Source organism: Cervus elaphus, chromosome 14 (genome assembly GCF_910594005.1).
Source record: "Cervus elaphus chromosome 14, mCerEla1.1, whole genome shotgun sequence".
Taxonomy (NCBI): Eukaryota; Metazoa; Chordata; class Mammalia; order Artiodactyla; family Cervidae; genus Cervus; species Cervus elaphus.
Window position 1 is genome coordinate 22,912,499 of NC_057828.1, and position 27,864 is coordinate 22,940,362.

General features: G+C 43.2%; 1 protein-coding gene and 1 long non-coding RNA gene across 4 annotated transcripts in view; one reads left to right on the plus strand and one right to left on the minus strand.

Annotated features, from left to right (window-relative positions):
• Positions 1 to 27,864, minus strand: part of ESRRG (estrogen related receptor gamma) — a 674,948-nt gene that overhangs the window by 646,261 nt on the left and 823 nt on the right. The window contains exon 1 of one of the 3 annotated variants that reach the window (XM_043924176.1): positions 26,694 to 26,949. The exons of 1 other annotated variant lie outside the window; for it this stretch is intronic. In XM_043924176.1, coding sequence (XP_043780111.1) covers positions 26,694 to 26,695 — 2 coding nt within the window. In that variant the 5' untranslated portion in view covers positions 26,696 to 26,949. Of the gene's footprint in view, positions 1 to 26,693; positions 26,950 to 27,864 lie in introns of those variants that run through there. One more of the 3 variants, XM_043924177.1, reaches the window with a different exon arrangement.
• LOC122708078 overlaps positions 26,644 to 27,864 on the plus strand; it is an 87,729-nt gene continuing 86,508 nt past the window's right edge. The window contains exons 1-2 of the long non-coding RNA XR_006344999.1: positions 26,644 to 26,731; positions 27,119 to 27,760. This is a non-coding gene — a long non-coding RNA (uncharacterized LOC122708078). The remainder of the gene's footprint in view (positions 26,732 to 27,118; positions 27,761 to 27,864) is intronic.

Sequence of the window (27,864 nt, forward strand, 5' to 3'; positions counted from 1 at the left end):
AACCATGAGCTTGATTTTCCCACCAAGATGCTCAGGAATGAATGTGTATAAACCAGGGAAGAGACTATTCCAAGACAGTGAGAGTTTCCTTCCACTTAGATGCTATGCAAGGCTGCTTTACATGAACAATGAGCAAAACCACAAAGGAACTTGGCTATAAACACTACACTCTGTTCCAAATACTCCTTTCAACACCTACACGTCCAAACTCAGAGACCATCTCAAGCCCAGGCAAGAAGTATGAAGCCAAGGTCCTTTTCCTTACAATCAGATACATTCAGATATGTTTGCTTGCTTGTGTTCTAGACTGAACTATAAAAGATGAAGTGCCCAGTATTTCTGTATATCCCAGCAAAGGAGCTTGAGAAATATCAAAAACTCTTAATTTTTAATGGTGGTGAAGGTACCAGTTTTAATGGTCGTGTGTGTTGCCAGGTACCATATCAAAACCTACTTAAGCACTTTCCGAAACTACACATTTCTCCAGATCACCAGACACACCCTTGCTCTGGGGTCTAGGGAGGTGGCTTTCATCTCTTCCACCTGCCTTCATAGCCAAGGGAACCCGGTACTCTAAATGGCAGGAAGTCTAAAGTCATCTGATGTTCAAGGAAAAAAAAAAAAAAAATAGGGAACTGAGTTAGGTGAAGTCAGCAAAGTTAAAACACATGAGTGGGGAAAGAAAAGGGTGGGGTGGGGAATCAAACAGGCTAGCTGCAAAACAGCCATAGTGCATGAATCATAGCTCTGGTGTTGGTGAATTCTAAGAAATTTTAATTTCTGGCTTCCAGAACATATCACATCCCTAAAGGGTCTTCCAGTTGAGGTGGGTGAACTCTGACCTTTTTAAAGGGTAATTCATCCATGTCCGAGCCACTTCGCCTAGCCTGCTTTGTTGCTCCCTAGAGAACTGTGCCCAGCCACATCCTGGAGCCCATGTGTCAGCCTCCTCTTCATCAGCTCGGCCACAGATGGCAGCCACATGGCACACAGGCTGTCAACCCCACCCAGCCGAGGCATCCGTGGCAGACACAGTGAATTAATCATGGCACCCTTTCATGCACACACCAAACTGGATCTCAGAATTGTTCTCAACGTAGCGCTCTGAACTGCAACCACCAGTTGATCAGTGAGTGGAAACCACTCCACCACCTCTGTGTTAAGGAAATCCCTTCAAACCACCTCCATCTGTCTTCCAGCACATGACTGCCTTTACCACTTCGTGCTCCTGATTCACAGAGCTTCAGCTTGCTCAAAACCATAGCAAACATTTGCCTGTTTGCCTTTCTCTCGATCTCAGCTTCCAAGCCTAGCTTCTGGTTGACTCCAGGAAATCACTGACTGACTCTTTTCTGTGAATTTTCAGCTTCCGGACTATTGCAAGCTTCTGATCTTGAATTTAACCAAGGAACTCCTGGCTATAAAGTCTTCCCCATGACTCAGTCCTACATCCACTCCCATCTTTTCATGAGTGCCATTCAGGCTTAGGGGGAAATGCCCAAGTTCTTCCAGAATAGTCTTGATTTTTGTCCAAGTGTGCAGCCATCCAATAAAGTATCCTATTTAAAGTTCCTATTTAAAAAGTAAGATGGAAGTCTATCACTGGAGGCCAGGACACCAAGAAGACACAAAGACAGGCTTGAATAAATTGTCTGGGATCCTCTTCTTTCTCCCCCTCCAGCACACACCTGGAGAACCATTAAGCCTGCATGGATGGCACCACCTCAGGAGCCTGCCACACCGCCTCCCACATGGGGTATGACCGTGCCAGCCTTCTTAATACCCAGCTCTCCAAAACAAAAGGTCAAGATTTTGATACACTACTGTTAAAAGGTCACTGAGTCCTGCTGGAGACTGTAAAATAGGGTGGACTGTCCAGCTGAACTTAAAAAATGGGCCATCCAGACAGGGATTCACACCATTTCAAAATTTATATACAGATTAGTCCATGGCATTCAAAATGACTGGAACAATATGACTAAGTCAAAGAAGAAAAAGAAAGGCATCTTCTAAACGTTTGCAACATTTCATACACTTCCAAACTTTTTCAGAGCAAAAAGCTTCTAGCAAGAAGATTTCTCTGAATCAGGATTCCTTCAGTACCACCCTAGGCCACCGAGTCCCCTGAAAAACTTCCCAACTTTTTAGCTGGCTGCTGGTTCTAATAAGCACACATCCATGCTGCCAATATTTTCCCCCAAAGGGGGATAGTTTGGGAGGGCTTTGATCATCAGTGTGGAAGATTAAAGATGGCCACAAAATATTTGTTCTTTTCTCACTGAGAGAAAATAGCTCCACCCATTGAATAAGGGCTATTAAAATTCAACAACAATGACCTTCTGGAACTACCAAAGCTGAGTCATAAGAATGTTTGCAGTTTCTATCTAGGTCTCTTAAAATATTCTCTTTCCAGACATTCCCTCTGAGAATCTAGTCCCTATGCTTATAGGAGGCCCACGCCACAAGATAAAGCCATACACACACACACTCAGGCTGATAGCCCCACCTCAGCTGCTAGACAATAGCCAGCATCAATTGTCAGTCCTGAGAGGGACCCAACTGAATCACCTTAGGTAAACACAGTCCTAGGCTATATCTGACAGCAGCTGCAGAAGAGACCCCAAGCACCAGCTGTCTGAGCTCTTTCCAAATTCCAGTCCCACAAACTGATGAGCAAAATACAGTAGTTGTGAAAGTGTGGAGGGGAGATGGGATTGGGAACTTGGGATTAGCAGATGCAAACTAGTATATATGGAATGGATAAAAAACAAGGTCCAAATGTATAGCACAGGGAACTATATTCAATATACTGTGATAAACTATAATGGAAAAGAATATGAAAAAGAATGTGTGTATATATATATGTATAACTGAATCACTGTGCTATACTATATGGCAAAAATTAATGCAGCATTGTAAATCAACTAAAAATAAATCAATATTTAGATTTATTTGGAAAGTAGTTGTTCTAAGCCACTAAGGATTAAAGTGAGTTTTCACATAGTCATGTATAACTGGAGTAGAATATTTCCAAAAGTGAGACTCTATATAAAAAATCTAAAACCTGTGACATTGACTTTGGAACCACATGGCAGACACTGGTTGTTAGGGCCTTGAGGAGATGGTTAGTGAAAGCTGGAAGGGCCTCAAGGACATGAGAACTTGAAGGACAGAGAGGAAAAAAGGTCACCTGGATTAAATATAGGCAGAATGGTGAGCAAATAATTGCCTACAATAATACAGAAAATAGAAAAGAGAGAACCTAATAATCTTGAAGATATGAGTAAGATTTCCAGGCCCTGTTTGAAAGCACTATTTGGCTTTTTCTAGATTTGTATACAGAGTCCCCTACAGGTGAACAAGTTCTGTTCCGAAAACACATTCGTTTACATTCAACTTGTTCCTAATTCCAACAAAAGTAGCCTAGGTACCCAATTAACACAATCAGTTATAGCTAAGTAGTACTGAACTGTAACAGGTTTATAATACGTTCACATCTCTGAAAGCTCACAACTTGAAGGTTCATATGTAGGGGACTTTAATAAAACTCAAGAAGAGAAGGATGGGTTCATGGGGAAAGTATTCAATACTTTTTAGCAGAATTGAGATCCAGGATTTGCTGTTTCAAAAGAAACCTGTTTCTCATCCCTAGTTGCTCTCAAAAGGATTCTCATAGTAAGAAACCTTTCATTGCCTCAAGAGAAAGATCAAACACAGAGTCTTTGTTAAGGCCCAAGAAAGATTTGACATGGGGCTCCACAGAAACATTCAGCTACATAAAGAGCTTTCTAAGGTTCCACAAGCAAGTGTCATAGACCCTCTCTGTTAAACAACAGAACTTCTAAGAATCTTATGTGTTCTTCTATAGCAGTTTCACCCAGGACTCAAGACAGAGGAGGAGATACCTTGAAGAGTTACATCTGTGAGGTTTTTGACTAACAGACTAAATGCCAGTAAGTCACGAGAAGCCCATATATTTCAAGAGAATTGTATTGGTAGAAGGGCTGCCAGATGAGATGAAAAGGGTCAGAGACAAGGCAAAATGAAGAGGTCTTTAGACTCCCAACCTTTCACAAGTAGGCAACAGGTTGAGAAAGCTACTCATACGCAAGCATGGACCTTTTTTTTTTTTTAAATGATTCAAAAGTGGAACCAAGACATCAAAAGTGAAAGTGTTAGTCACTCAGTCATGTCTGACTCTTTGTAGTCTACCAGGCTCCTCTGTCCATGGGATTTCCCAAGCAAGACTACTAGAGTGGGTAGCCCTTCCTTTCTCCAGGGGATCTTCCCGACCCAGGGATTGAACCTGGGTCTCCTGCATTGCAGGCAGATTCTTTACCATCTGAGCCACCAGGATATCATATATTAATGCATATATGTGGAATCTAGAGAAATGATATACTGATGAACCTATTTGCAGGGCAGGAGTAGAAATGCAGAGGGGGAGAATGGATCTGTAGATACAGCAGAGGAAGGAGAGGGTGGGATAAATTGAGAGAGTAGCATTGACATATATAAACTACCACATGTAAAACAGCTAGCTAGTGGGAGCCTGCTGGATAGTACAAGGAGCCCAGCTCGGAGTTCTGTGATGACGCAGAGGGGTGATGTGGGGGGAGGTTGAAGAGGAGGGCATAAAAGTATACTCACAGCTGATTCACGTTGTTGAAAAGCAGAACCTAACACAACATTGGATAGCAATTATACTCCAATTTTTAAAAATTTACAATAAATTTAAAAAAAAAGAATTTGGACTGAGAGAGAGAGAGCTGAACTTCTAACACTAATTAAAGGTAAAACCTACCACACACATCAGGCAGGGATCTTTTCTTACGTCACACCACAAAAAGTAAAGACTGTTAAAAGTTGGAAGTTTCTTGCTAGTTGGATATATGAAAGTGCAATTAAGTCCTAGGTAGAAGAAAATAACCAAGAAGAACCTAGAAGAAAATAACCAATATGCCCCTGACTGGGATGCAGAAGACAGTTCTAACTCGTCAGCAAAAAAGATCTCATACCCTTGCTACACAGTAACTTGAGCAAGACTGAAGAAAAAGAAGCACTCCCAGATTGAGGTGTCTAAATACAGCTACCCTCTTACTTTGTCAGGGTGAGAAAATTTAGCCTTAATGAAACACAAGGCGCTTTTCGTTTCACAAGATGGCATGTGTTCTAATAGACTTGCTGGCATGACTAATGTTTTAGAATTCATTCTGAATAGAACTCAGTGGACCCAAATTCAATTTATATACAACTTTTCGAGAACACCATTATCCCATAGAATGGGGTACATTGTCACTCGTGCATGGAGATCTAAAAGGTTTTACAATTAACTGCATCTCTTCTTCTCTGGGGAGACGTGTCGCATGTGGGGAAGTGAGGAAGAAAGTAGTCACTCCGTTCTGCTGGATGAGAGGGGTCCCTTCGTGTGTCACTGTGATCCTTCCCTTAGCTTCTAGGGGAAATACAGCTGGGCATTGTTCACACAGCCTTCCTGTAGCTTTTAGAGTAAATACGGACAGAGATGGGCATTGTTCCTACCTATGTAAAACTTCCCACTTGGGAAAAGAAAGTTTAGAGTGCAGCATGTTTGAGTGTTTACATTTCTATCTCCTCTACCAGACTGAATCACTTGAGGGAAATATATTTATCTTTCTTCCTTGGGCCTTCAGAGTAGAGAACAGTGCATGCCATGTAGCTGGATTTCAAGAAATGTCAGTGGAAAGGGAAAAAAGTCCCATCCATGCATATTCCAGAACAGCTCCTCCCTATCTGCCTCCACCCACCTGGTTGTGGCATCATAGGAAGTCAGATTCTACAAACTCCCACTTAGAGCATCTGTAAGCCCCATAACCTCTCTCGCATCTCCTACACTCGTGTTGCTGTTCACTGTGCTCCAGCCCCACTGTCCTATTCGCTTAACACGGGGCACACGCCCCTCCCACGAGGGCTCTGCGTTTGCTTTTCCCTCTGCCTGAAATGCTCTTTGCCCAGACTCCGGTAAAGTTGGCTTCCTCATTTCCTTCAGGTCTGCACTCAAAAGACGCTTTCTCCTGGATACCTTCCTTCTTCGCCTGATCCAAACAGTATCTCCTGATCCGAAACATGTTTGTTTCACCCTCCCAAACATTTCATATTTCCTTCTCTTCCTTCTTTGCTTTCACTGCCGCTAACATGATTTTATATCCTATATATTTATCTACTTATACCGTTCATTCTCTCTCCACTAGAATTTAAGCTCCATGAGCCCAGAGTTTTGGTCTGTTTCATTCACTACCCAGCACCACCCCCCAAACAGTCTCTGATATTTGATAGCATCTCAATATAAATTTGATGAATAAATGAACTTATAAGCAGGCTGACTTCCAGTACATGGACAATTTCTTAATGGTAATTTTTGGTGTTAGTGGGTAGAAAGGGGAGGGAAGACTGAACGAAAAATTTATTAATGTGTGTTTTTTCCAAGATCCTGATCCCTGCTTAGCCTGTTAAAATGTCTAGATTCTATGTAGGTGCTATAGATAAAATAGATTAAGATAGGCACTCTTCCATTTTATGGATATAAATATCTTAATTATCTTGAGAGGAATGTATAAAGCCATCACCATGGATAACAGTGATCGCTGGCAGGTCCTAACTCTGGCTGTCATCTCATTGGCAAGTTCCCAAATAGAGTATAATGATTTGCTACTAATTCAAACCAAACTAATAACAATCCATGATTTGCCTGATGTGTTTAAAGAAGTGAGATGGCTTCTATAGGATCTATTAAACTTACTGACAATATTTAATCAAAAAGCTAAATGTTTTGACCCTAATGATGCTTACTTGAAATATGACATGGTAATAGAGAAAATGAATATCATATTTTACCAAGTTAGGGGGAAAGCAATTCCCCATAAGTCCTTAGTATTTTAACAGCCAAAGTGTCAGAATGTTCTTATTAAAGTCTAACAAAAATATTTTGTTATAATTTTGACATTGTTAATGAAACACAGAAAATAAAAGGAGTTGGTCATCATGTCACTGAGAATGTGACAAGCGAGGTAGAGATTTTCCTAATTTGCAGAGACAGTGTAGGATAGTTCTGGTTCTGCGTTTCCCCCCTTGGGGGGGTGGTGCCAAGGATTGGGGTGCCAATCCTTGCTGCTTTACCTCCACTCTGAATCGTTTTTCTGTTGCTATTTCTGCTGACTCTCCTCTCCCTACCAACATCAGCCCCCTGGGTTGGTGGTAAGTATGCAATTGACAAGAATCTCTAGTCTTACTTAGAGAAAGAGCTTATGGTTACCAGGGGGAAAGAATGAGGGGAAGGGACACTTAGGGAGTTTGGGATGGACATGCACACTCTGCTATATTTAAAATGGATAATCAACAAGGACCTACTGTAAAGCACAGGGTACTCTGCTTAATGGAATGTGGCAGCCTGCATGAGCAGGGAGTTGGGGGGAGAATGGATACACGTATTTATGTATGGCTAAGTCCCTTTGCTGAGCACCTGAAGCTACCACAATATTGTTAATCAGCTCTATACTCCAATAGAAAATTAAAAGTTTCTTTTTTTTTTTTTTAAAGAATCTCTAGTCTTGGATAGCTGTAGATAAATTAGAAAATCTGCAGTCTTACAAATGGGATATGCAGTTACTGGATAATCTTGGGCAAATCAATCCATTTAAGTTTCCATTTTCTTATCTGTAAAATTGAGATGTCAAGAATGCTTAGCTCAAAGAGCATTTAAAGGACTTTAAATGCAATGTTGATGATAGTTATAATATAAATAATAATATAGAGATAGAAATTCATCACAGAGGTTAAAAATACTGGCTTTGCAGTTTGTCACAAGTGGGTTCCAATCCGGATTCTGGTACAAAACAGCATTGGAACCTCAAAAAGCTACATCACTTCTCTGAGTCTCAGGTGAGTTATATGTAAGATAGAGATGACAACTTCCTGGAATTTTGTGAGACTTAACAGAAGTTAAATGATTAAAAAATTAAATGAAATTAAATATTCAGTTCCTGTGATGTAGAAAGCACTCAATAAATAGCTGGCTTTATTAACTTGTTAATAAATTTATTTCTAGGTCCAGTCTGGTCATTTTTCATTGTCTTCACCAAACTAAATCATCTTAAGGTCTTTCACCTTCACTTAATGACACCTATGTCTTCAACTCCTCTGGATTATTTTTTTATAGTACTTTTAGGCATATTCATAGAAATCAACCTCTAAAATAATTCAGCTTAAAAGGTCAAGTAGATGATGTACATTTAATATTTCACCAAAAAGTTCAAAATTATTTTCATTTCACCAAAAGTTGAGCTGACCTTACTTTCACAAATCTACCTTTGTCTCTATAAAGCCCACATCTTTAGCATCTTCCTAATGAAGCAAACAAGAAATTATTTAGCACTTACTATGTGCCAGATCCTATTCAAAGCATTTCATCTATGTTAGCGCTTTTAATTCTTCCAATTACCTGCTGCAGTAAGTATATTACTAACATCATCTTAAACATGGGGAGACTAAGAAACAAAGTTATATTACTGGACTAACTTTATGCCAGGCTTCCCAGGTAGCGATACTGGTAAAGAATGCGCCTGCTAATGTAGGAGACCCGAGATGTGGGTTCAATCCCTGGGTAAGGAAGACCCTGTGGAGGAGGACATGGCAATCCAGTTCGATATTCTTGCCTAGAGAATCCCATAGACAGAGGAGCCTGGTAGGCTACAGCCCATAGGGTCACAAAGAATAGGACACAACTGAAGTGACTTAGCACGAAGCACAAGTACACCACTGGTAAATGGCTGAAGGAAGAAATGAACCCAGGAAGTCTGATTTTGGATCCTGGACTCCAAATCACTCTATTAAAATTCTTAATGCGAACACTGACATTTCTAACAACTATGTTTAGCTTGACCATCTCTGTGACCTGAAGATACTGGGTGACTGCCAGATCTACCCTTTGTACTAGAGAGATCTGGCCTCAGAGTCTGCAGCTATATGTAGTCAAGTTTGCCATGGCCAGTCATTAAAATCAGTATGATTGGGCCATCAGTCTCGTGATACTCAATTCCGATTCTCATCACTAAGATGGGCAAGAAGAAACTCTTAAGTTCATTCAAGCCAACTACTCTCCCCTTTCCTCACATTAGAGAACGATGGTACCATCTTCCAAAAAAAAAAAAAAAAAGAAATCACACCAAAAAAGCATACAAAGTAGGAAAAAGACACACATTTCGGCCTCAATGATTTACATTATGTCATGGGGTAAGACAGGCATGGCACCTTAGAAGTCTAGATTTCCAATAAAACAATCAGGGATGATTTCTCCAATTTCTGGATTACAGTAGAAAAATCTTACCCTGGTCTGGGTCAATGAAACTAAACGCACCATTCATTATTGTGTACAGACTGAGTTCAAACAAGGTCTTGCAGGAGTCAGTTTTAAGGGGCCCACACCCCCAGACACTTCACAGGGAACATAGAGACTTAGCTTTGTTTCACCACAGAGGCTGCTTGTGTGGTTAGGATTAAATTCAGCAGATTCAAAATATTGTTCTGTCATTCTGACTCCAACAAACAGTGAATATGCTTCAGATCCATGCTGTGAAAATAGCCCATTAATGGACCATGTAAATGTCTGAATCTCTCTCTAGATCTGCCCTAATGACTGAATGCTAACCTCCAAAATAAAATAAAAAGAAAGTGAAAAAATAAATAGGCCTGGTTACATTTCTTTTGTCTCTGCCAACCCTCCTTCTGTAGATTCATTCTAATTTCTTTTAGTCTTGCCACATAAAGACATAGTTCATTTCTGGAGCATGATCTCTGTGTTGTTCTATAGCTTGACTGACTTTGATTTACTCAGGAGAGAATGTCCCTTGAGTAAACATTATATGGCTTTTAAAATAACAGAAACAGTATTTGAAACAAAGGTTGGGTTGGAAACCAGCTATAAACTTAAGGTTTAATTATATTTTGTGTCATAATGTAACTTATTAGCCAGGGATTTAAATTACTATAACTGAGCCTCAACTTATCTTTCTAGTATTTTCTTGCCCCTGTTACTTGCATGGAAGGAATTGTGTGAGCATTGGAGTCAGTTAGATCATTTATTCACAAACATATACTGGGAAAATATGTGCAATTTACAATAATTGGTACTGAGGATATGAGAAGGAGTAAGATGAAAAGCATAATTCCAAAAAAATACCTATACCCCAATGTTCATAGAAGCACTACTTACAATAGCAAAGACATGAAAGCAATCTAAAGGTCCATTAACAAAGGAATGGATAATGAAGATGTAGTACATTTTCCAGGCAAGAGTACTGGACTGGGTTACCATTTCTTTTTCCAGGGGATCTTCCCGGCCCAGGGATCGAACCTAGGTCTCCTGCATTGCGGGCAGATGCTTACCCATCTGAGCCACCAGGGAAGCCCACAATGGAGTATTACTCAGCCGTAAAAAGGAACAAATTTGGGTCACTTGCAGAGACATGGGTGGACCTAGAGAATATTATACAGAGTGAAGTAGTTCTTTATCAACTGAGCTATCAAAGATAAGCACAAAGGTAATTATAATGTAGTATATGTGAAGCTACAGGGCTTCCCAGGTGGTTCAGTGGTAAAGAATCAACCTGCAATGTAGGAGACACGGGTTCAATTCCTAGATTGGGAAGATCCCCTGGAGAAGGGCATGGCAACCCACTCCAGTATTCTTGCCTGGAGAATCCCACGGACAGAGGAGCCTAGAGGGCTACAGTCCATAGGGTCACGACGCGTCGGACATGACTGAAGTGAATTAACATGTGTGTACGCACACACACACACACACACGTAGCAACCAAAATATGCTGAACATCCAGGGAAATGATTCCTTCCAGATATCTCCAAGGCAGCTCACATTCAACCTCTCTCTGAGCTAGTTTTCTCCTAGTGTCCCTTTTCTCCATGACTAGCTTCATCCTCCATCCAGGAACATGGGGATCATTCTTCACACCTCCTTCTCCCTCATCTACCCTCTCTAATCCTAAATATGAATTATTTCATCACCACTATCACAAACTTAATTCAATGTATCAGTATCCCTAGCCTGAACTAACAAGTCTAGCATCACCCACTCAGCTGACCATCAAACTCACTCTTCTTACAGTGGCCAGAATGAATTCTTAAAACACAAAAAAAGAACTGACTACATCTTCTCTATCTCACATTAAATGACTTATGGCTTTCCATTCCACTAAAAATGAGAAACCTCCTTAGCAGGCTTATGAAGGTCTTCACTTCTTGTCTCTACTTCCTTCTCCTGCCTCACCCTGGACCGCATTTCCTAAACTAACCCCTCCAATGCACCTGGTCTTTATTCAGTCCTTTCATATGACCTGATGGGGTTCAGGATGTGCTACCCCAAGACATGGTGTCCTGGCATGATGAATATTTTAAGCTGAAGGAGTTTGAGGAAATGGCAGAAGCAGAAAGGTCCCCTGACCTCCCTTCATCATCCTCTCCCCTGAAGTAGGTCTTCCTCATGTGAGTGGCACCCTCCCTACGCCCAGAGGGAAGGAGCATCCTTGTCTGCGAGATGGAGGGATACCAAGAAGAATCCAAACGAACACCCCTTGCTAAGTTCTTCCGGTTTACTCACTTATCTCACACTCTTTGCCTTCTCCTTCCCATGACTTTCTACTCTTCAGCAAGCCCAGTACAAAACCATTCAGGTCAGTTCGCACTTTTGGGTCTTCATTTCCTTAGGAAGGTTCCCATGTCACATAAAACTTACATTAAATAAGTGTGCATGCTTTTCTCCTGTTAGTGTCTTTAATTTTCAGATCCATCCAAGGATAATAGTGTCAAGGGAAGCTTTTTTTCTCTCGTACAATCCCAAATTTCCTCCTAACCTAAAGTGTTGATACATTGTGTAACCTCTGTCTTCAAGTGATTTTTCTTACCTGGCTAATTCACCTTTTGCTATTGTTGTTTAGTCACTAAGTCATGCCCGACTCTTTGTAACCTCAGGGACTGTAGCCCGCCAGGATTCTCTGTCCATGGAATTCTTCAGGCATGGATACTGGAGGGGGTTGCCATTTCTTCCTCCAAGGGATCTTCCTAATCCAGGGATCAAACCTGTGTCTCCTGCATCGGCAGGCAGATTGTTTACCTCTGAGCCACGAAGGTAGCCCCCTATACTCCCTTACTAAGGTTAAATTCTCCTACAATGGGCTGATCAATATATTCATTTTCCTTCTTCATAGCATTTGTTACAGTTGTAATATCCTTATGTTTGTTTGTGGGAATATGTGACTGATGTCCAACTCTGGCATTAGACTGTATGCTTCACAAGGACAGGAATCATACCTACTTCTGCTTCTCACATCCAATGTTTAACACAATGAGTCTGAAAGGGACAAATCGTCAATAAAGAGAAACATTTATTCACGGAATAAATGAAACAATAAGGAAAGAGTGGAGAAGTGTCAGTATAATGTCACAGAAAAGGTGTCATATGTGTTGGGTCCTGAAAAATATATCATCATTTATTAGGCAGAAGGAACACATGGACAGAGAGACAAAGAAATGAAACGGGCAGGCAGAGTTCAGTATAACTGAAGTGAAGCTGTGGGGGTGATCTGTTTGGGGGAGGAGAACAGTCAAGTGTCAGAAATGAGGGTGGAGAGACTCAGGGCCGAAGCCACAGAGGCCCTTTTGTGCACTGCAAAGCAATTTGGACTTTTGCCATGGGAAATCACTGAAGGGTTGTAAAAAGGGAGTAAAATGATCATCAGATTTGCATTTTCGAAAAATCACTCTCATGTTAGTGTGAAGGATGTCCTTGCTAGGTGGCTGTTGGAGACAGGGTGACCAACGAGGAGGCCATTCTACAAGTCTCCATGAGAGATGCCAAAGGCTCACAGCAAGGCGCTAGAAAAGGATTAAGTGGAGTGGGCAGTTTCAAAAGATACTTGAGAGGTGAGAACGACTCGCAATGGAGAGTAAGGTAAAAGAGTAAGTCAGAGGATATATCACACCCTGGTCTCTGGGCCTCTGAGAGGGTAGCATGATCATTAACCAGGGAAGAGAAAACAAGATACAAAGTCAATTTGGGTAGATGGCTGAGTGTGTTTCCGAACTCAGTAGGATTTTTACTTTTTTCACATTTCTTAAGATTTTATTTACATTTGGCTGCACTGGGGCTTCACTGCCGCACACAGGCTTTCTCTAGTTATGGTTTGGGGGCTTCTCTTGTTGGGGAGCATGGGTCCTAGAGCACATGGGCTTCGGTAGTTGTGGCTCTCAGGGGCTAGAGCATTGCTCAGTAGCTGGAGCATGGGCTTCGTTACTCCACAGCACGTGGGATCCTACCAGACCAGGAACTGAACCCGTGTCCCCTACACTGGCAGGTGGATTCTTAACCACTGGACCACCAAGGAAGTCCAGGCCCAGTGGATTTAATATCTTGAGAGTCCTGTGCCAGGATGATTGGTGTCCTGCAAAATCCTCCTCCTCTTTCATCCAGTACTGTTGTGAGCTGAGCACAAAACCAGCTACCAGTGACCACACTGCTCAGCCATCCTGCATCCCTGTGACCAAGTTCTTGATAACGGAAGAGGAGCCAAAGTGTGCAACCTCTGTCATTTGCTATTAAAAAATTGCCTATGTCACATTTCTTTTCAGAAAACCAGAAACTGGGTTAACTTTAACCATGCCAATGAGACAACCCCTCAAAGGAGGGCAAGACGACACTAGGTTAAGAACCAAATAATCAGTAAAGCAGACAGGCCAGATGAGCATTCCATTAGAAAGGGAAAAAAAAACTTACTCTAGGGGGGAAAAAAGTTACTTAATCCATAGTATTCTAGAGGGAAACATAACTTACTTAAAAGTATACTGGAGCCTTATTTATGGCCCAAATAACATAGGCAGTAGGCAGCTACCTGCACCAGTCTGGACCTAAAAAAAAGGAGGTCTAGGTCAACAATTGAGAACTGATAGCATAGAGACAGTAGTTAAAACCATGGGAATAACGACTTCCCTGGTGGTCCAGTGGTTAAGAATCTGCCTTACAATGCAGGGGACGAGGGTTCACCCCGGTCAGGGAACTAAGATCTCCTCCACACGCCCCAACTACTGAGCCCGCGGGGCCACAGCTAGAGAGAAGCCCACACACCACAGTGGAAGATTCCGCATGATGCAAGAAAGATCCCATGTGCTGCAGCCAAGTTAAAAAAATAATCATAATAAATGAATATTTAAACAACAGCGACATGGGAATAGAATAAGAGAACACTCTTGAAGACACACTTGGGTTTGTAATCCTGGCCCCACTTGTTATTTTCAAGGGATTTAGAGTAACTTACATCTACAAGCCTGTGTTATATAAGCCTATTATAACACATGTATTAATGAAGGTAACCCTAGCTTCTATAAAAAATGAATCTCTACATCTCAGTAGCTGACTTATTCAAAGACATTTCCTTCCCATTTATGTGAAGTCTGGTTGCATGTTGAGTAGGATGCAAGCTCTTCCAGGCACTGGCTCTTCCTCCCCTAAGATCTTGAAGTCCTTTGTTTACAGCTTTTTTCTTTCCATAGTCCATGATGGAAAGGGCATGTGCGTTCCTAACCATGTCAGCCTGGAAGTTATATACACATCTCAATGTGGAGAACAATCATTTGGCCCCAGCAAATGCAAAGGGACCTAGGAAACATGGTACCCACCTTGGCAGTCACTTCCCAGAAGAAACGATATACAATGGAAATGGTAAGGAATCTTGGAACAACAGCCTCAAAAGTGATCTGTCCTGCTTGCTGCAAGGATGAAAAGTGAAATTGGATGGATGATACACCTAACAGTGTATCACAGCTAAGAGACCCTCAATAATGTTAAGTCTCTCTTTTTCTTTTTTTAATATTTATTCTAATTTATTTGGCTGCACCAGGTATTAGTTGTGGCATGCAAATTCTTAGTTGGAGCGTGGGGATCTAGTTCCCTGACCAGGGATTGAACCCAGGGTCCCTGCATTGGGAGTACAGAGTCTCAGCCACTGGACCAGCAAAGTCCCCAAATCTTATATTTTTCTCTGTTGGTTTCCCCTCTTCCTCCATCCTAAATACACTTCTTTGGTGTCCCAAATATGCCTTATATGGTCCCATTTCTGTGTCTTTATTCACATTCTTGCCTTATATACAAAACTCTTCTTCTCTTTACTGCTCCACCAAATCAACTTCAACCTATTTTTAAAGACCAACCTCACAGCAATTTTCCTGGAGTCAGCTCTTCCTAATTCTTCAAGGCCAGATTAAATGCCTTTGAACCACCATCACCATGCTTAAAACTCTTCATGGAGCACCTACCAGATAGCTGTATGATATCATAGCAATGTCTGTTTTTACCCTTCCTGACTACCTCCCAACCTAAGCTGTGACCTCCCTGAAGATAGCGATTGCACTTAACTCCTCTTACTCAAAGTGATTAAAAGAGTAAACTAAATTTAGACTTTAAGTTCAAGACACCAACACTTAAGAGATCTGATATCCCCTCACAAAGAATGAAAATCAGACAACGCTGGAAAAGGGGGGATAGAAGAGTCTGTCTTAAGTATTTATATACTCAGGTGATGACTATCTGAATTATTGAGAAATTGTTTCATTTCTTTATTTTACTTTGTATATCTGTGAGGAAGTATGTGTGGTAATATGGAATAAAGCACGTACTTAACGAACAATAAAGCAACATATCTTTCAATATTATGATAACTAAGAAAAACAAACAATTCTGAAGAGGTTTCTTTAAGGACACTCCACATGCATGAATCGAGGTGGTGATGTGGCAGTTCTCTGGGTAATCTGATAAATGTCAACATCCAAACTATTTAAATCCATCCATCAGGTGAACTCACCCCTGGGAGTTATCTGAGCCAAGCCACTTTGTTCTTTTTAGATAGAGCAACTGTCTGAGGAAAAGAACAAGAAAGAACAAAAAACCAAAGCTGGGAGTCATTGGACTTAGGCAGTCCACTGAAAAGGCCTATGTTTTCCTTTTCCCAACAACTATCTTGATTAAAGTGGGCAATGCATAGAAAGGAGGTCTTCTTCAGCAAATTAATCTGATTATATGCAGTGAGTCAAAGGCTGGGTGGTCCTCCGGTAATATCCAGCCTTCCATCTAGGGAAGAGAGCGGCACGTGGTCTCCATTAATGAGACTCTTCCCACACCCAATGCTCCAAAATGGCCCCAGAAACACCAGAATCTCTTCTTCTGCCTTCACCATTCCCCAGCTGAGAGACCAGGGACACATTCAGGATCACCCCATGTTCAAATCCACAGGCACCTATGAAGATGGCCCAAAGCTGATCTGAATCCCTGGATGCTAGTTCTTTGGCCAAAGTCTGCTCGTGGCTTATCCCAGTGCTCACTAGAGCTATCAGAGCATTACTACTCTGGGGACCAGAGGTGCAGTGGGATTCCACTTCTACAATACACTCCGTGTCTCTACCAGTGCCACAGATCTGAGCCTTCCAAGGACACAAATGTGTAGGAAGAGTGTGACCCAGAAGGTGTTCCATGGAGCACTAGACCTAGGAGGTAACCTTTACCCGAAGGACGTGTAATAAGTCTGGAAAATGCCACATTCAACAATCCTGTCTTAGATATTCACAGCACATGTGAGGTGCATGGAAGGCTCTGAAATGTACCTGCTTCTGAAATAATCTGTGACATCCATTCTTTTACAAATCTGTCTACTAAGAAAACTTTGGGGGCAAAGCATCTCTACCATATTTTCTCAATAGACGGGGTTCCAGAGGTCAGGGTTCCTTCACTGTTGACATAGCACTTCACATAGCAATTGACATTTTAGTAAATATTTGCTGAATGAATGACTATCCTGAAGAAGTAGGGTCCTATAGAACACATTTTATAAAACAAAGCAATAAAAAAAAAATCACACTTCTATGGAATACTTCTAATATTCTAATACTTCTAATACTTCCCCAAATGGGAAGATCTCTTTGACGCTCTTATTTAAATCATGGGATTCTCTAAGCAAGAATACTGGAGGGGGTTGCCATTTCCTACTCCAGGAGATCTTCCCAGGGATCGAACCTCTGTCTCTTGGGTCTCCTGTACTGGCAGGCAGGTTCTTTACCACTAGAGTTACCTGGGAAGCCCACATAGACTACTTCCAATAAGAGCAACCTCCCCAATCGGGAAGATCTCTTTGAATCTCTTATTTAAAACCCAATTTGTGGGGCAACTATCAAGAGCACACTAGCATTCACTGTCTGTGGTCAGATTTCTTTTTTTTTCTCCTCCAACTATCTTAGTGTCACACTGACCTCACCCGGGACTTCACTGGTGGCCCAGTGGTTAAGTCTGCCTTCCAATGCAAGGGGTGCCGGTTCCATCCCTGGCTGGGGATCCCACATGCCTCATGGCCCAAAAAACAGAACATAAACAACAGAAGCCATATTGTAACAAATTCAATGAAGACTTTGAAAACAGGCCTCATTAAACAAACAAACAAAAAAAATTTTAAAAAAAATTTGACCTAACCAAAAATTTCAACATTTTTAGTATACAGACCAGTTAAGCCTAATGTTAACTGTATGTAAATACACTGACGGGACCATTAACAATTCTGGGTCCTGGGAATTCAGTATTTCTAGAGCAAGGCCTGGGATTCTACATTTTATACAAATGTCCTAGGTCATCGTGAAGGGGTTCAAGTGAAACACACTCTCAGAAATGCTGATCAAGAGGCAGGGAAGAGAAACCCTTGATTTGGCATCACAAGCCTGGGTTTGAGGCCCAAGTCTGCAGCCCTACTACATGTGTGGTCATAGGCAGTCATCGCTAAGCCTCACTGTCCTCCCTACGTAATTCATAGTATGTCTCTTACCTTCCCACCCACCTCATGACATTGAAAGCCAGCAGGTACTCAGCATACACTGCACACTGAATTAGCAAGTTCACCATCATTCTATAGGACTCAATAAACTAATCACAGCAAGTTTTCAACACAGAAGGGGTTTCTGCTGATGATTTAAAAGCAAATAAAACAGGGCTAAACCAATAGTGCTGTATGCCTCCATGTCAGCCCACCTGGCAAACTTCCATAGAACATTTGACTCACTTGTGCACCCAACATGGGTCAAATCATGGTGAAAGCTCAGCTGGGTGACACTGACCACAGTCAATGAATGCTAAAACACTCCTCTGCCTGGTACCAGACCTCTGAAAAATGGCCTCTTCACTCTTAAGTTGGCAAATGGCTAGAATAAAACTTTTTGGTGAGTATCTACATGTTTACAAGAGGAATGTTCTTACTTATCAAGTGTCCTCATGAATAATAACTAACCATTGCTCAAAAATTAGGATGCAATGGAATATATGCAATTAACATAGTACTGGGCATCTTTAATTCTCTCTCCATTTAGAAGATTCTTTTGGAGCCTGTAGCACTCAGGGCTATTGCTATGAATACTGCTCAACTATACTGAGTTGAGTCTGTATGAGTCAATCTTTTGAAAACACAGGAAATAGGGTTGATTGTTTCCCAACTTTGTGGCATATTCTGAAGCCTCTTTTTGGAGTAGATCTGATATTGTTTGTTATTTACCTTTTGTGTATAAAACAATGAAACAAATTCTGTCATAACTAAAAGCTCTCTGCCTAAAAGACTAATCATTAAAGATTTCTAATTGGTGGAATTTTTTTTTAAATTTCCTACATGGTGGCTCACTGGTAAAGAATCCACTTTCTATGCAGGAGACACAGGAGACTTGGGTTCGATCCCTGGGTCAGGAAGATCCCCTGGAGAAGGGAATGGCAAACCACTCCAGTATTCTTGTCTGGAAAATCCCTTGGACAGAGAGGAGCCTGGTGGGCTACAATCCATAGGGTCTCAAAGAGTCAGACATGACTGAAGCTATTTAGCGCACACACACACACATTAATTTATATTATTCTCTGCACACATGTTTGATTTTCTTCTGATTTTAAACTTCTCAATTTTAAAAGGGCTTGTTCCTCCACTTGAGTACTCAAGGGGTACCCAACCAATCTCTTTGGCTCATGGGATTTGTAGTTAATGACAGTAGCAAGAGAACTTTGCAAAACTAAATCCATGCCAAAATGTTTTTCTGCTATATTTATTATTGCCTTCCTGTTTACTATTTTGATTCTGATCTATTTTCCTTGCGTGGAGCTCATGTTAGCGGCAACAAGTGTGAATGATTACAGGACTCACACAGGCAAACAAGTGAATGAATCAAGACAAGTTGGGTGAACCCATCAAAAGATAGCAGACTATCTGGACTCCTGCTGACTGTTGCCGGGACAGAATGCAATATTGAAGCCCCAGCATTCCTAGACCTTCCAACATCTCAAGAGAAGTCTGACAAAGTATAGGTATTCAATAAATACTGAGTAAATCAATAAATGCAGAGACTCCAATTTTCATTTGAAATCTCAAAAGTTTTAAATGTAAGCAACATAATACAGTCTAAAGAACACAGACTCTGGAGCCAGACTACCTGGGTTCAAAAACTTATCTCTTCTACTTATCAACTGTATGATCTTGGGCAAGTTATATAAAATTTCCATGCTTCACTTTTCTCACTTATAAACTGAGGAGAAATAGTACCTACCTCACGGGGTTGTTTGAGGACTTAGTTTTTTAGTATGTGTTAAGTCTTCGGATGATACCTGGCATATTTGACGTGCTACACAAACAAGGAAACACACTAGAACTTCAAAATGCTTTATCATTTTAATATGCATTATTCTGTTTTTCCCCACTATACCTGGGGGGCGAAGATGTTACCCTGCAGAGGAGGAACCTGACTGTCCCTCAGAATCCTTCATGGCTGTTCAGGAAACAGCAACACATGTGAATCATGCAAGAATTCTGCGTGGACACTTAGAAAGAGTCCAGTGGTTTGCCCAATATGCTATTCCATAAAATGGCAGATGTCAGAATCCAGTCCAAGACTTTCAAAAGACAGAATCAGAGATGTGTCTATCAGTGTTCACCACAAGCCTGCTTCCTTCATAACTAACAATGAAATTAAATGAAGAGCTGGTTCAAGACAGTTAACTATCTCAAAACAGCCAATTTGAGAGAACAGTCAAAACCTGTACACTCAACAATGTCCATTTATACTCTTTCTCTTTTGTTAATTTGTGTTACGGTGCTTTGCAATAATTTAGTTTCTCTCATCTATGACTCCAAGACTTTTCCCCTGGGAACTTTATATTACCCGACTACACAGCCTGCGTGTGGCTGTATGTTAGAAATCATTGGGTTAGAAATATCCTGGCAACATTTTCTTTGATCTTCCTGGTTGTTGTTGGTTTAAGGCAGATCCTGAATGTTATTTAAACAGAGGAGACTATTTGAAATTTCTTGGTAGATGAATTTGATAATGATAACTAAAAAAAAAAAAACAACTACTGTCATCTAAAGATAAAAGATCTCATTCATCAGGCCTTGAATAACCCAGGACTTCTTCAGAGAAAAAGGTCAATGGAGCCACACCTGTTTCCTTTACTTGTACGGTGGTAACTTTACACACTTCTTGATAATCTACATTTGGTAAAGTTGCTCTCTCACATTACAGGAGAATTTTCTTTTCTTTTTTTTTTTTAGGATTTAGCATTTAATTTTTTTTTGGTCCTGTGTTCAATCTGTTTCCCTCTGAATGAAGAATGTACCTATTGTTTAAAATAACTTCTACTAAATTGGACTTTATCAAAACTAAAAACTCTTATGAACTGCAGGGTAATACCAAAAAGGTGAAAAACAATCCAGAGAATGGGAGGAAAGATGAATATTTTAAGTCTTATGTGTGCTAAGGATCTAATACTCAAGATACATAGAAACTCTTACAGTTCAACAACAAAAAGACAAACAGGGAAGCAATTTAAAAGGAAGCAAAGACAATGAACAGATATTTATCCAAAGAAGATATTCAAATGGCCAATAAGCACATGCAAAGATACTCAGTGTTAGTCATTAGGGAAATGCAAATCAAAATCCCGGTGAGATACCACTTACACTCACTAGGATGGCTATGATTTTTTCAAATGGAAAATAAAATAAATGTTGACAAAGGTGTGGAGAAGTTGGAATTCTCAGACATTTTTAATAGGACTGTAAAATTGTATAGCCACTGTGGAAAGCAATACGGTGATTCCTCAGAAAGTTCAACACAGAGTTAGGATATGACCAGCAAAGATCTGAAAACATAGGTTAAAGGAAGATTCTGAATATTATTTAAACAGAAAAGACTATTTGAAATTTCTTGGTAGATGAATTTGATCATGATAATTAAAAAGAAAAAAAAAAAAAGACTGAATGGGTTCAAACGAATTTTGTAATGAATGTTCACAGCAGCATTGTTCATAACAGCCAAACGGCCGAAACAACCCAAATGTCCCCCAACACACTGTGGTATACCCACAAAATCAGGTATTACTCAGCCATAAAGAGGAATGAAGGACCAACACGTGCTGCAGCGTGGCTGAACTCGGAAACTACTAGGTAAAGTGAATGAAGCTAGATACACAGGGCCAAATATTACATGATTTCAGTTATAAAAGGTCCAGAACAGGCAGATCCATAGAGATAGAAGGCAGCTCAGTGACTGCCAAGAGTGGGGAAGAGGAGAGAAGGGGAGAGGCTGCTTAATGAATACACAGTTTCCTTTTGGGGTGATGAAAATGTTCTAGAGTTAAATAGTGGAGATGCATCGTGAATGTAGTAAAAAGCCTTTATGTTGTACGCTTTAAAACAATAAAAAATGCTGGATGTGGCAGCATCTGAAATTTTATCTCATTAAAAAAAAAAAAATACTGGTGTGAATCTCCAGTACGTAGCAAGAGCTTCTCTTCCCCTACAAAGTTACTTCATATATTGTCCAAACAGTGTTTAAAAGTGAAATACTATATCTAGAAGATCAGTGGCTAACAAGTTCTATTTCCTTTATTTCACTGGGCCATTTGTTGTTAATGCTTTTGCTCTTGAACAGTATTCTTGGTTCATCAGTTTACCATTAAAACATCAACTTTCCCAATGCTACACTTCCACTTCCAAATGTTTCCTATCAATAGTTTAGCTAATTTAGCCAGCACCTATTAATGAACATATGTGGGGACCTTCTGTCTTAAATTACATTAAAATGTTTAATTTGAAATAACAGAATATTGATGACTCTGGTAAGAAGAGTGATATGATTTATCATGTCAGTAATTTGAATCTTTCCTTAATTTACACAAAATAAATAGAAAACAATGACATATCTAATAGAAAAAAAAAAAGAATCTGGAGAAAAACTAATCATTCAGTAGGCCTCCCTGAAAAAAAAGATATATATTTATTTTATAAATCTATATATATAATAATACATGTATTTGCTCCCCAAAAGAAATCTTTTTCACTATCAAAATGTTAACAGTAATACAGGGATTATTACAAATGGGTCAGTAGAATATATTATATGTTCCAAACTTAATTTTCTGAGCTGCAAACTTTCAGGTCAACTACTTTATACAAGGGGAAACGTGGAAAGAATTTTGAAGTTGGAAAAAAAAAAATCTCCTTTGACTCAATACTTGTGAAGCAGTTGATGGTAGATGCCCTTAGATCAGAGAATATAGCTGTAAACAAGCATGACAAAATAAAGTTCTGCAAATAAATCTAGCTGTCATTGAATTTCAAAGATACAATTTCCTGAAATCATGTTAAATACCCAAGCCATGACTTTTTAAATCTCGAAGAAAATTTCTACATAAAAAGCTATGTTTGTCATTTGCAACATGTCTATTTAAATGTTAACATGACTGGGTTTATTCCAAACAGGCAAAAGAAAAAATAAAAGCAAGTATTTGGCTAATTTGGGTTTTAAAAAAGCCCCTCACTTTCATCTTCAGGTAAGTATCTCTTTCAGGTGAAAGCAAAGCGGTTTTAGCCAGAACTGCCTGGAGAAATGCAGAAGGAATAATCCTGTCTCATAGAAGCTAAACATATCTGGTTCGTGGACTGTTATTGTAAGGAAATTTGAGAAATAACAGAAACTGAAACCAACTGTTGAAGGTGAACAAGAACTTGATGAAAAGAAAGGCTTATATTTCATGTCAAAATCAAGTGAGATGGAAGAGTACACAGAAGACTTTACAGGTAGCACATGTATTCAATGGTCAAATTCTGAAAATCCTTGACCGGAATATACATCTGAACACGTGGCCACAACAGCCACAGAAGTGGAGAGTCCTATTTCCTCACTTAGGAGAGAAAAAGGAAGCTAAACTGGTGAAACCTAAGAGGAAAGCAAGGAGTTACAGGAACTTTCTTGCCAGTCACTTAGCTCTTCTCTGGATTCTCCTTAATGTCTTTCCACTGACATTACAGATCTCGGTTTTGTGCTTAGAGACGTGCATATTTATAATTTACTGAAACCCTGAGAGAACACAACTCAGCTCTTCTTAGTGTTCACTTCTTCATAAGAACAGTCTCTATAAAGGAGAACACATAAGCTAGGAATTCCTAACATAGCTTAGGAACGGCTGGAGTCCTGGGATAACTGACCCAGGAAAGATAGGAGATGAGCATAGGGAGAGGAATTACTCCAGTTTTCAGGAAAAGTGACCACTGCCTACAACCTTCCACACACACCCAGCAGAGTCACAGGTCTACCTGAGGAAGGGGGTGGGGTGGTGGGAGCTGGCAGGGGCAGGTGATGAAGTTCCTCCCAACCTCCAGTTTTAGGCCCCAGATGACCCAGTAGAGCAGCTCAGGGCACCATGAAAAGGACTGTCAGGTATTTATGCTCTGATTATCCATAAAACGGTTACCACCGTTTACAACCATGATCTAAGGTCAGCCAAGAAGGGCAAAGCCTGTTTGCAGGTAGGCACAGGTGGCCTTCTCTGCCACCCCCCTCCCCCACAGTTTCTCTCTCATCACTTCTCAGGGGTTATAGATCACTGACCTGAAGAATTTTAAGAGGAAACGCCCCTGTCCTCCCTCTTTCCAGGGTTCCTTGAAATCACGAGCTGATTCCTCCCTGCAACTAAGCTCATTTGGGCACTAACAGGCCTCCCCCGTTCTCCGCCCTCACCTCCTTCCATACACACCCAGTCATTCTCTTCTTTTGTCTGGAAGGTCATTTTCACTCAACTGAGAAAGAGAACTTGGGTCTTCCCTATCTAGAGTTTCCACCTGAGGGTAAATCCCCCGGAGCCTGGAGGCCCCGAAACAGAGGTAGAGTGCGGAAGGTCAGGGATGGGAAAGAATCTGCAGCCAGAAGGGAGAACTAGAAAGATCCGGGGAGAATCGCAACGCAGAGAACTAAGGCAGAGCTCAGGACAAGTTTATTTTACTTCCTTGAGCTCCCCAAAGCTCCCAAGTTCTAAGATTCCTTCAGAGATGGGGGGTGGGGGTAGGAAGCCCAACTAATTCTCGAAATTCCTAAAGACGAAATTATCTGGGCAAGCACTCCTCTCCCACCGGAGCGCGGCACTTTGCGCGCCCCTGCGGGGGACTCAGATGCTGGGCCAAAGTAGATTCGTGGAGAGGGCGCGCTGGGCCTTCTCCGTCTTTGACCAGTTTCCGAGCAAAGCGTGTCGTGTCGCCCAGCGCTGGGGACAGGGAATTTGCATGTGGTTAAGGGTTGGGCGCTGAGGAAGCTGAGAAGCGTGTCAAAGAGCGGGCTGACGCGCCTCCACGAGCCGGCCAAGGTCAGAGAACTGAGGTGGGGGTCTGGAGGTGGATGCTCTTGGGCTAACGCCAAGGTTCTTGAAACAGCGCGCTCTTTTCCAAGGAGCTAAGGAGGAATGCAGCCAACTAGAGACCACACCTTCCCTTTTCTCTCTTTTCTCTCATTTCCTTTTAATTCCCATCTTTCTTACTTTTGATCGCTTTTCCCTCCTTTTAGAACTTAAGAAAAGCTTCCCCGAACTTGTGCCAGGGGAGCTGAGTGGCACTTACCGTCGGCTAATGGGGCGGAGGAAGAGAGAATGAGACATCGCATCCCCAGCCCCCGAATTCCGACATTTACAGGTCCCCGCCGCTTAGTGTCCGGCTATAAAGTTGTAATAAATTTACCATCTACCCACAACCCCAAATGCAGCCCAGAGATAGCAGAAGAAAACTGCCTCTGATTTTAACTTAGCGGTCGAATTTCTTAAAGCTCTTTTGGGCGGGCCGGGGTGAGAATCCGGGTAGCTCCGGGCCAGTGGGGGTGACCCCGTCCCGTCTGAACCAGATCATCCTTGCGGAGTGAGCCCAGGAGTGAAGGGGGGGCCGACTGGAGCCGGAAACAGACCTCACCCCCGTTTCTGTGCCGGGAACCCTGAGTGCACACACTTTGGAAAGTCGGGTTCCCCCTGTGGCACTGCCAGAGACCGGGACTGGGTCTTCGCTCCCCACCACGCTTGTCCACAAGACAGACTGAGCGCCCTGAGAAAGCGGCCACAGGGGGATTCAGGGACATCCACCGTGAGAGGAGAAATCGGTGATGGGGAAGAAATTCATCAGCAGGGGCCAGAGCCCTGGGCGCGCCACAGGCGAGGCCGCAAGCTCTTCCCTCGCTGATTCTTAACCCCTCCCCACCTCCGCGCTGGCGCTCAGATCTCCAGCCAAACGGATCCGAGCCTCGGGTTATTTTCAGTCATAACCTTCTCCACCCCCCCAAATGCCGCGCCTGGGCTCTGAGGGGGTAAGGGCGGTTTGAACTGCCCTGCGCGAGTCTCATGGCCGCCGCCGCGCGCCTGCGGCAGAGCCGGCCTGGTCGCGGCCCCGAGCGCACAGCCCTTCCCGGAACCACGCGCGCGTCTGGCGCTCCTCTCGCCCGGGGCTCGGGGCACCTCCAGCCTGCCCTGCTCCCTGCTCCCCGCCCCCCTCGACTTCTAGGTTCTAAAACACAGAAGCATCGTCTAAGGCGTTGGCAGGTAGAAAGAGGAGACAAGGTCAAGGCCCGCGGACCTCCGCGATCCCCACGCTTGCGCCCTGCTGTCTCCGCAAGCGAGTCTTGTCCACAGCCGAGGAGGGGTGTCGCAAACCCCAATTCTATCTTAAATTAGGGATTTGACGCTGTTTCCCGACTACCCTCTGCCAGCGCTCACATTCTTCCCTCCTTTCCGCCCGGCGCGGTTCCTAGATTTTAAGACAACATCTTGTCCCCCCCTATCGCAGAGGGATGGTTCCCCACCGAGAAGCTTCACGAGCACTGCATTCCCACCCTGCGGTCGGTCGGTGCGAAGACAAGAGGAAAGGTCTCGCGATCATCGCGCCTCGCCCACTCCCTTTCCCCCGCCCCCCGCCCCAGCTACCGGGCGCGCTCCGGCACGCGCCTCCCTCCCCCAGACCCCCAGTTTTCTTCGGTAGGAAACACACGCGCCCAACCCACCCCGCCTCCCGCGTAAAGGCCAGTCGCCTCTGTTTTTTTGTGTGTGCCCAAACTCAGCTGGAAGTTGAACGCAGGGGAGTCGGAGAAGCGCGGAAATAAAAGAAAGAGAAGCGAGAAATCAAAGGGGGGGGGGGGAGGAGGAAGAAGGAAGCAGCTGGAGGTCGCACCGGCAGAGGCGGAGGCCAGCCCCCCGGGGGCTCGGGCGCGGCGGCCCCCGCGGCCGCGCCGCCCCCGCGGCCGCCCGCCAGCCCGCGCGCGCCGAGCCGGGTCAGGCGCGGACTCACATGGTGGGACTGCAGAGCCGCTCTCTCAACTACTGCGAGTAGGTGGTTTCGGGGCTGCTCCCCGCGTCCTGCTCCGGGGCTGCCCGCGGTGTGAGGGCAGAAACAAAACCAAACCGATCACGGGACGCGGTCGAGACGGGCCGCCCGGCGCCGCGAGGACCTCTCTCACTTTGCAAAGGAAGCGGGCGCGGGGATTCGGGCTGCCGGGTGTAGCCTATAAATAGCGAACTTTTAGACGGAATCAACTGACAAATGAAGAGTAGCGCGCGGAAATTTGCGCCGATTCCCCTTCCCCGGGATGACCCTCCCTCCCTCCCCACCCCCCAGCCTCTCTGCTGGCAGGATTTGGGAGGGGGACAGATTCGGGGGCAGGGGGTGGAATGTAGTTTTACTCCGATTTCCAGTAGTTTTGTTGTTTTTGCCAGGAGGGGGGTACTCCGCCTCTTTGCCTCCCCCCGCACCCCAGCGAGGCACTAGAGGAACCAGCTGGGAAGGGCAAGGGCCCGAAGAGCAAGGATCCTAGGAGTTGGCTGGAGAAAAGAGACGGGGGAAGAGAGCACGGAGCCGGGTTTTCCCTGGGATCACGGGAGCGACGGAAGGAAGGCGGGAAACTGGCAGGGTTGGGGGTTTTCTTGAGACCCAGGACGAGAATTTAGGTAACCCTGTGTTTGGAGGGAACGGGGACAGGGTGAGTGCAGAAGGCACGAAGGAGCTCCCAGCCTGTAGGTTTCCATCCCCGAAGGCCACAGTAACTCTCCAGGGATACCAAGACCCCCTCCTCCCCGCAACTTCACGACCCCCTCGGTCACGAGCCGCGGGGTTAAGCAGGCATTGCCCCGGGGTCACGTCCTCACTGGCCGAGGGCCGCAAGCTCCCGGGAAGCGCTCCCGGCCCGCTGGCGCCCGGGGGTGGTCCTTGTTAGCTCCCCGGGGGCCGGCCGCCTTTCGCCCAGCTCGCGCACACCGGCGAACCGAAGAGACCCCCAGGGGCTGTGCGTCCTGACCGCCACTCGCCGCCCACCCGCCCCCTTTTCTTGAGCCAGGGCCAGACTGCGAACGCTGATTTGGGTTAGTACGGTTTTCATTTTTATTTCAGGTGTTTTCTCAAATATAAACCCCTCCGGGGACGACAGACATTAGCTCTCCACTCCAAACTCGCCAGTTCAAGAGGT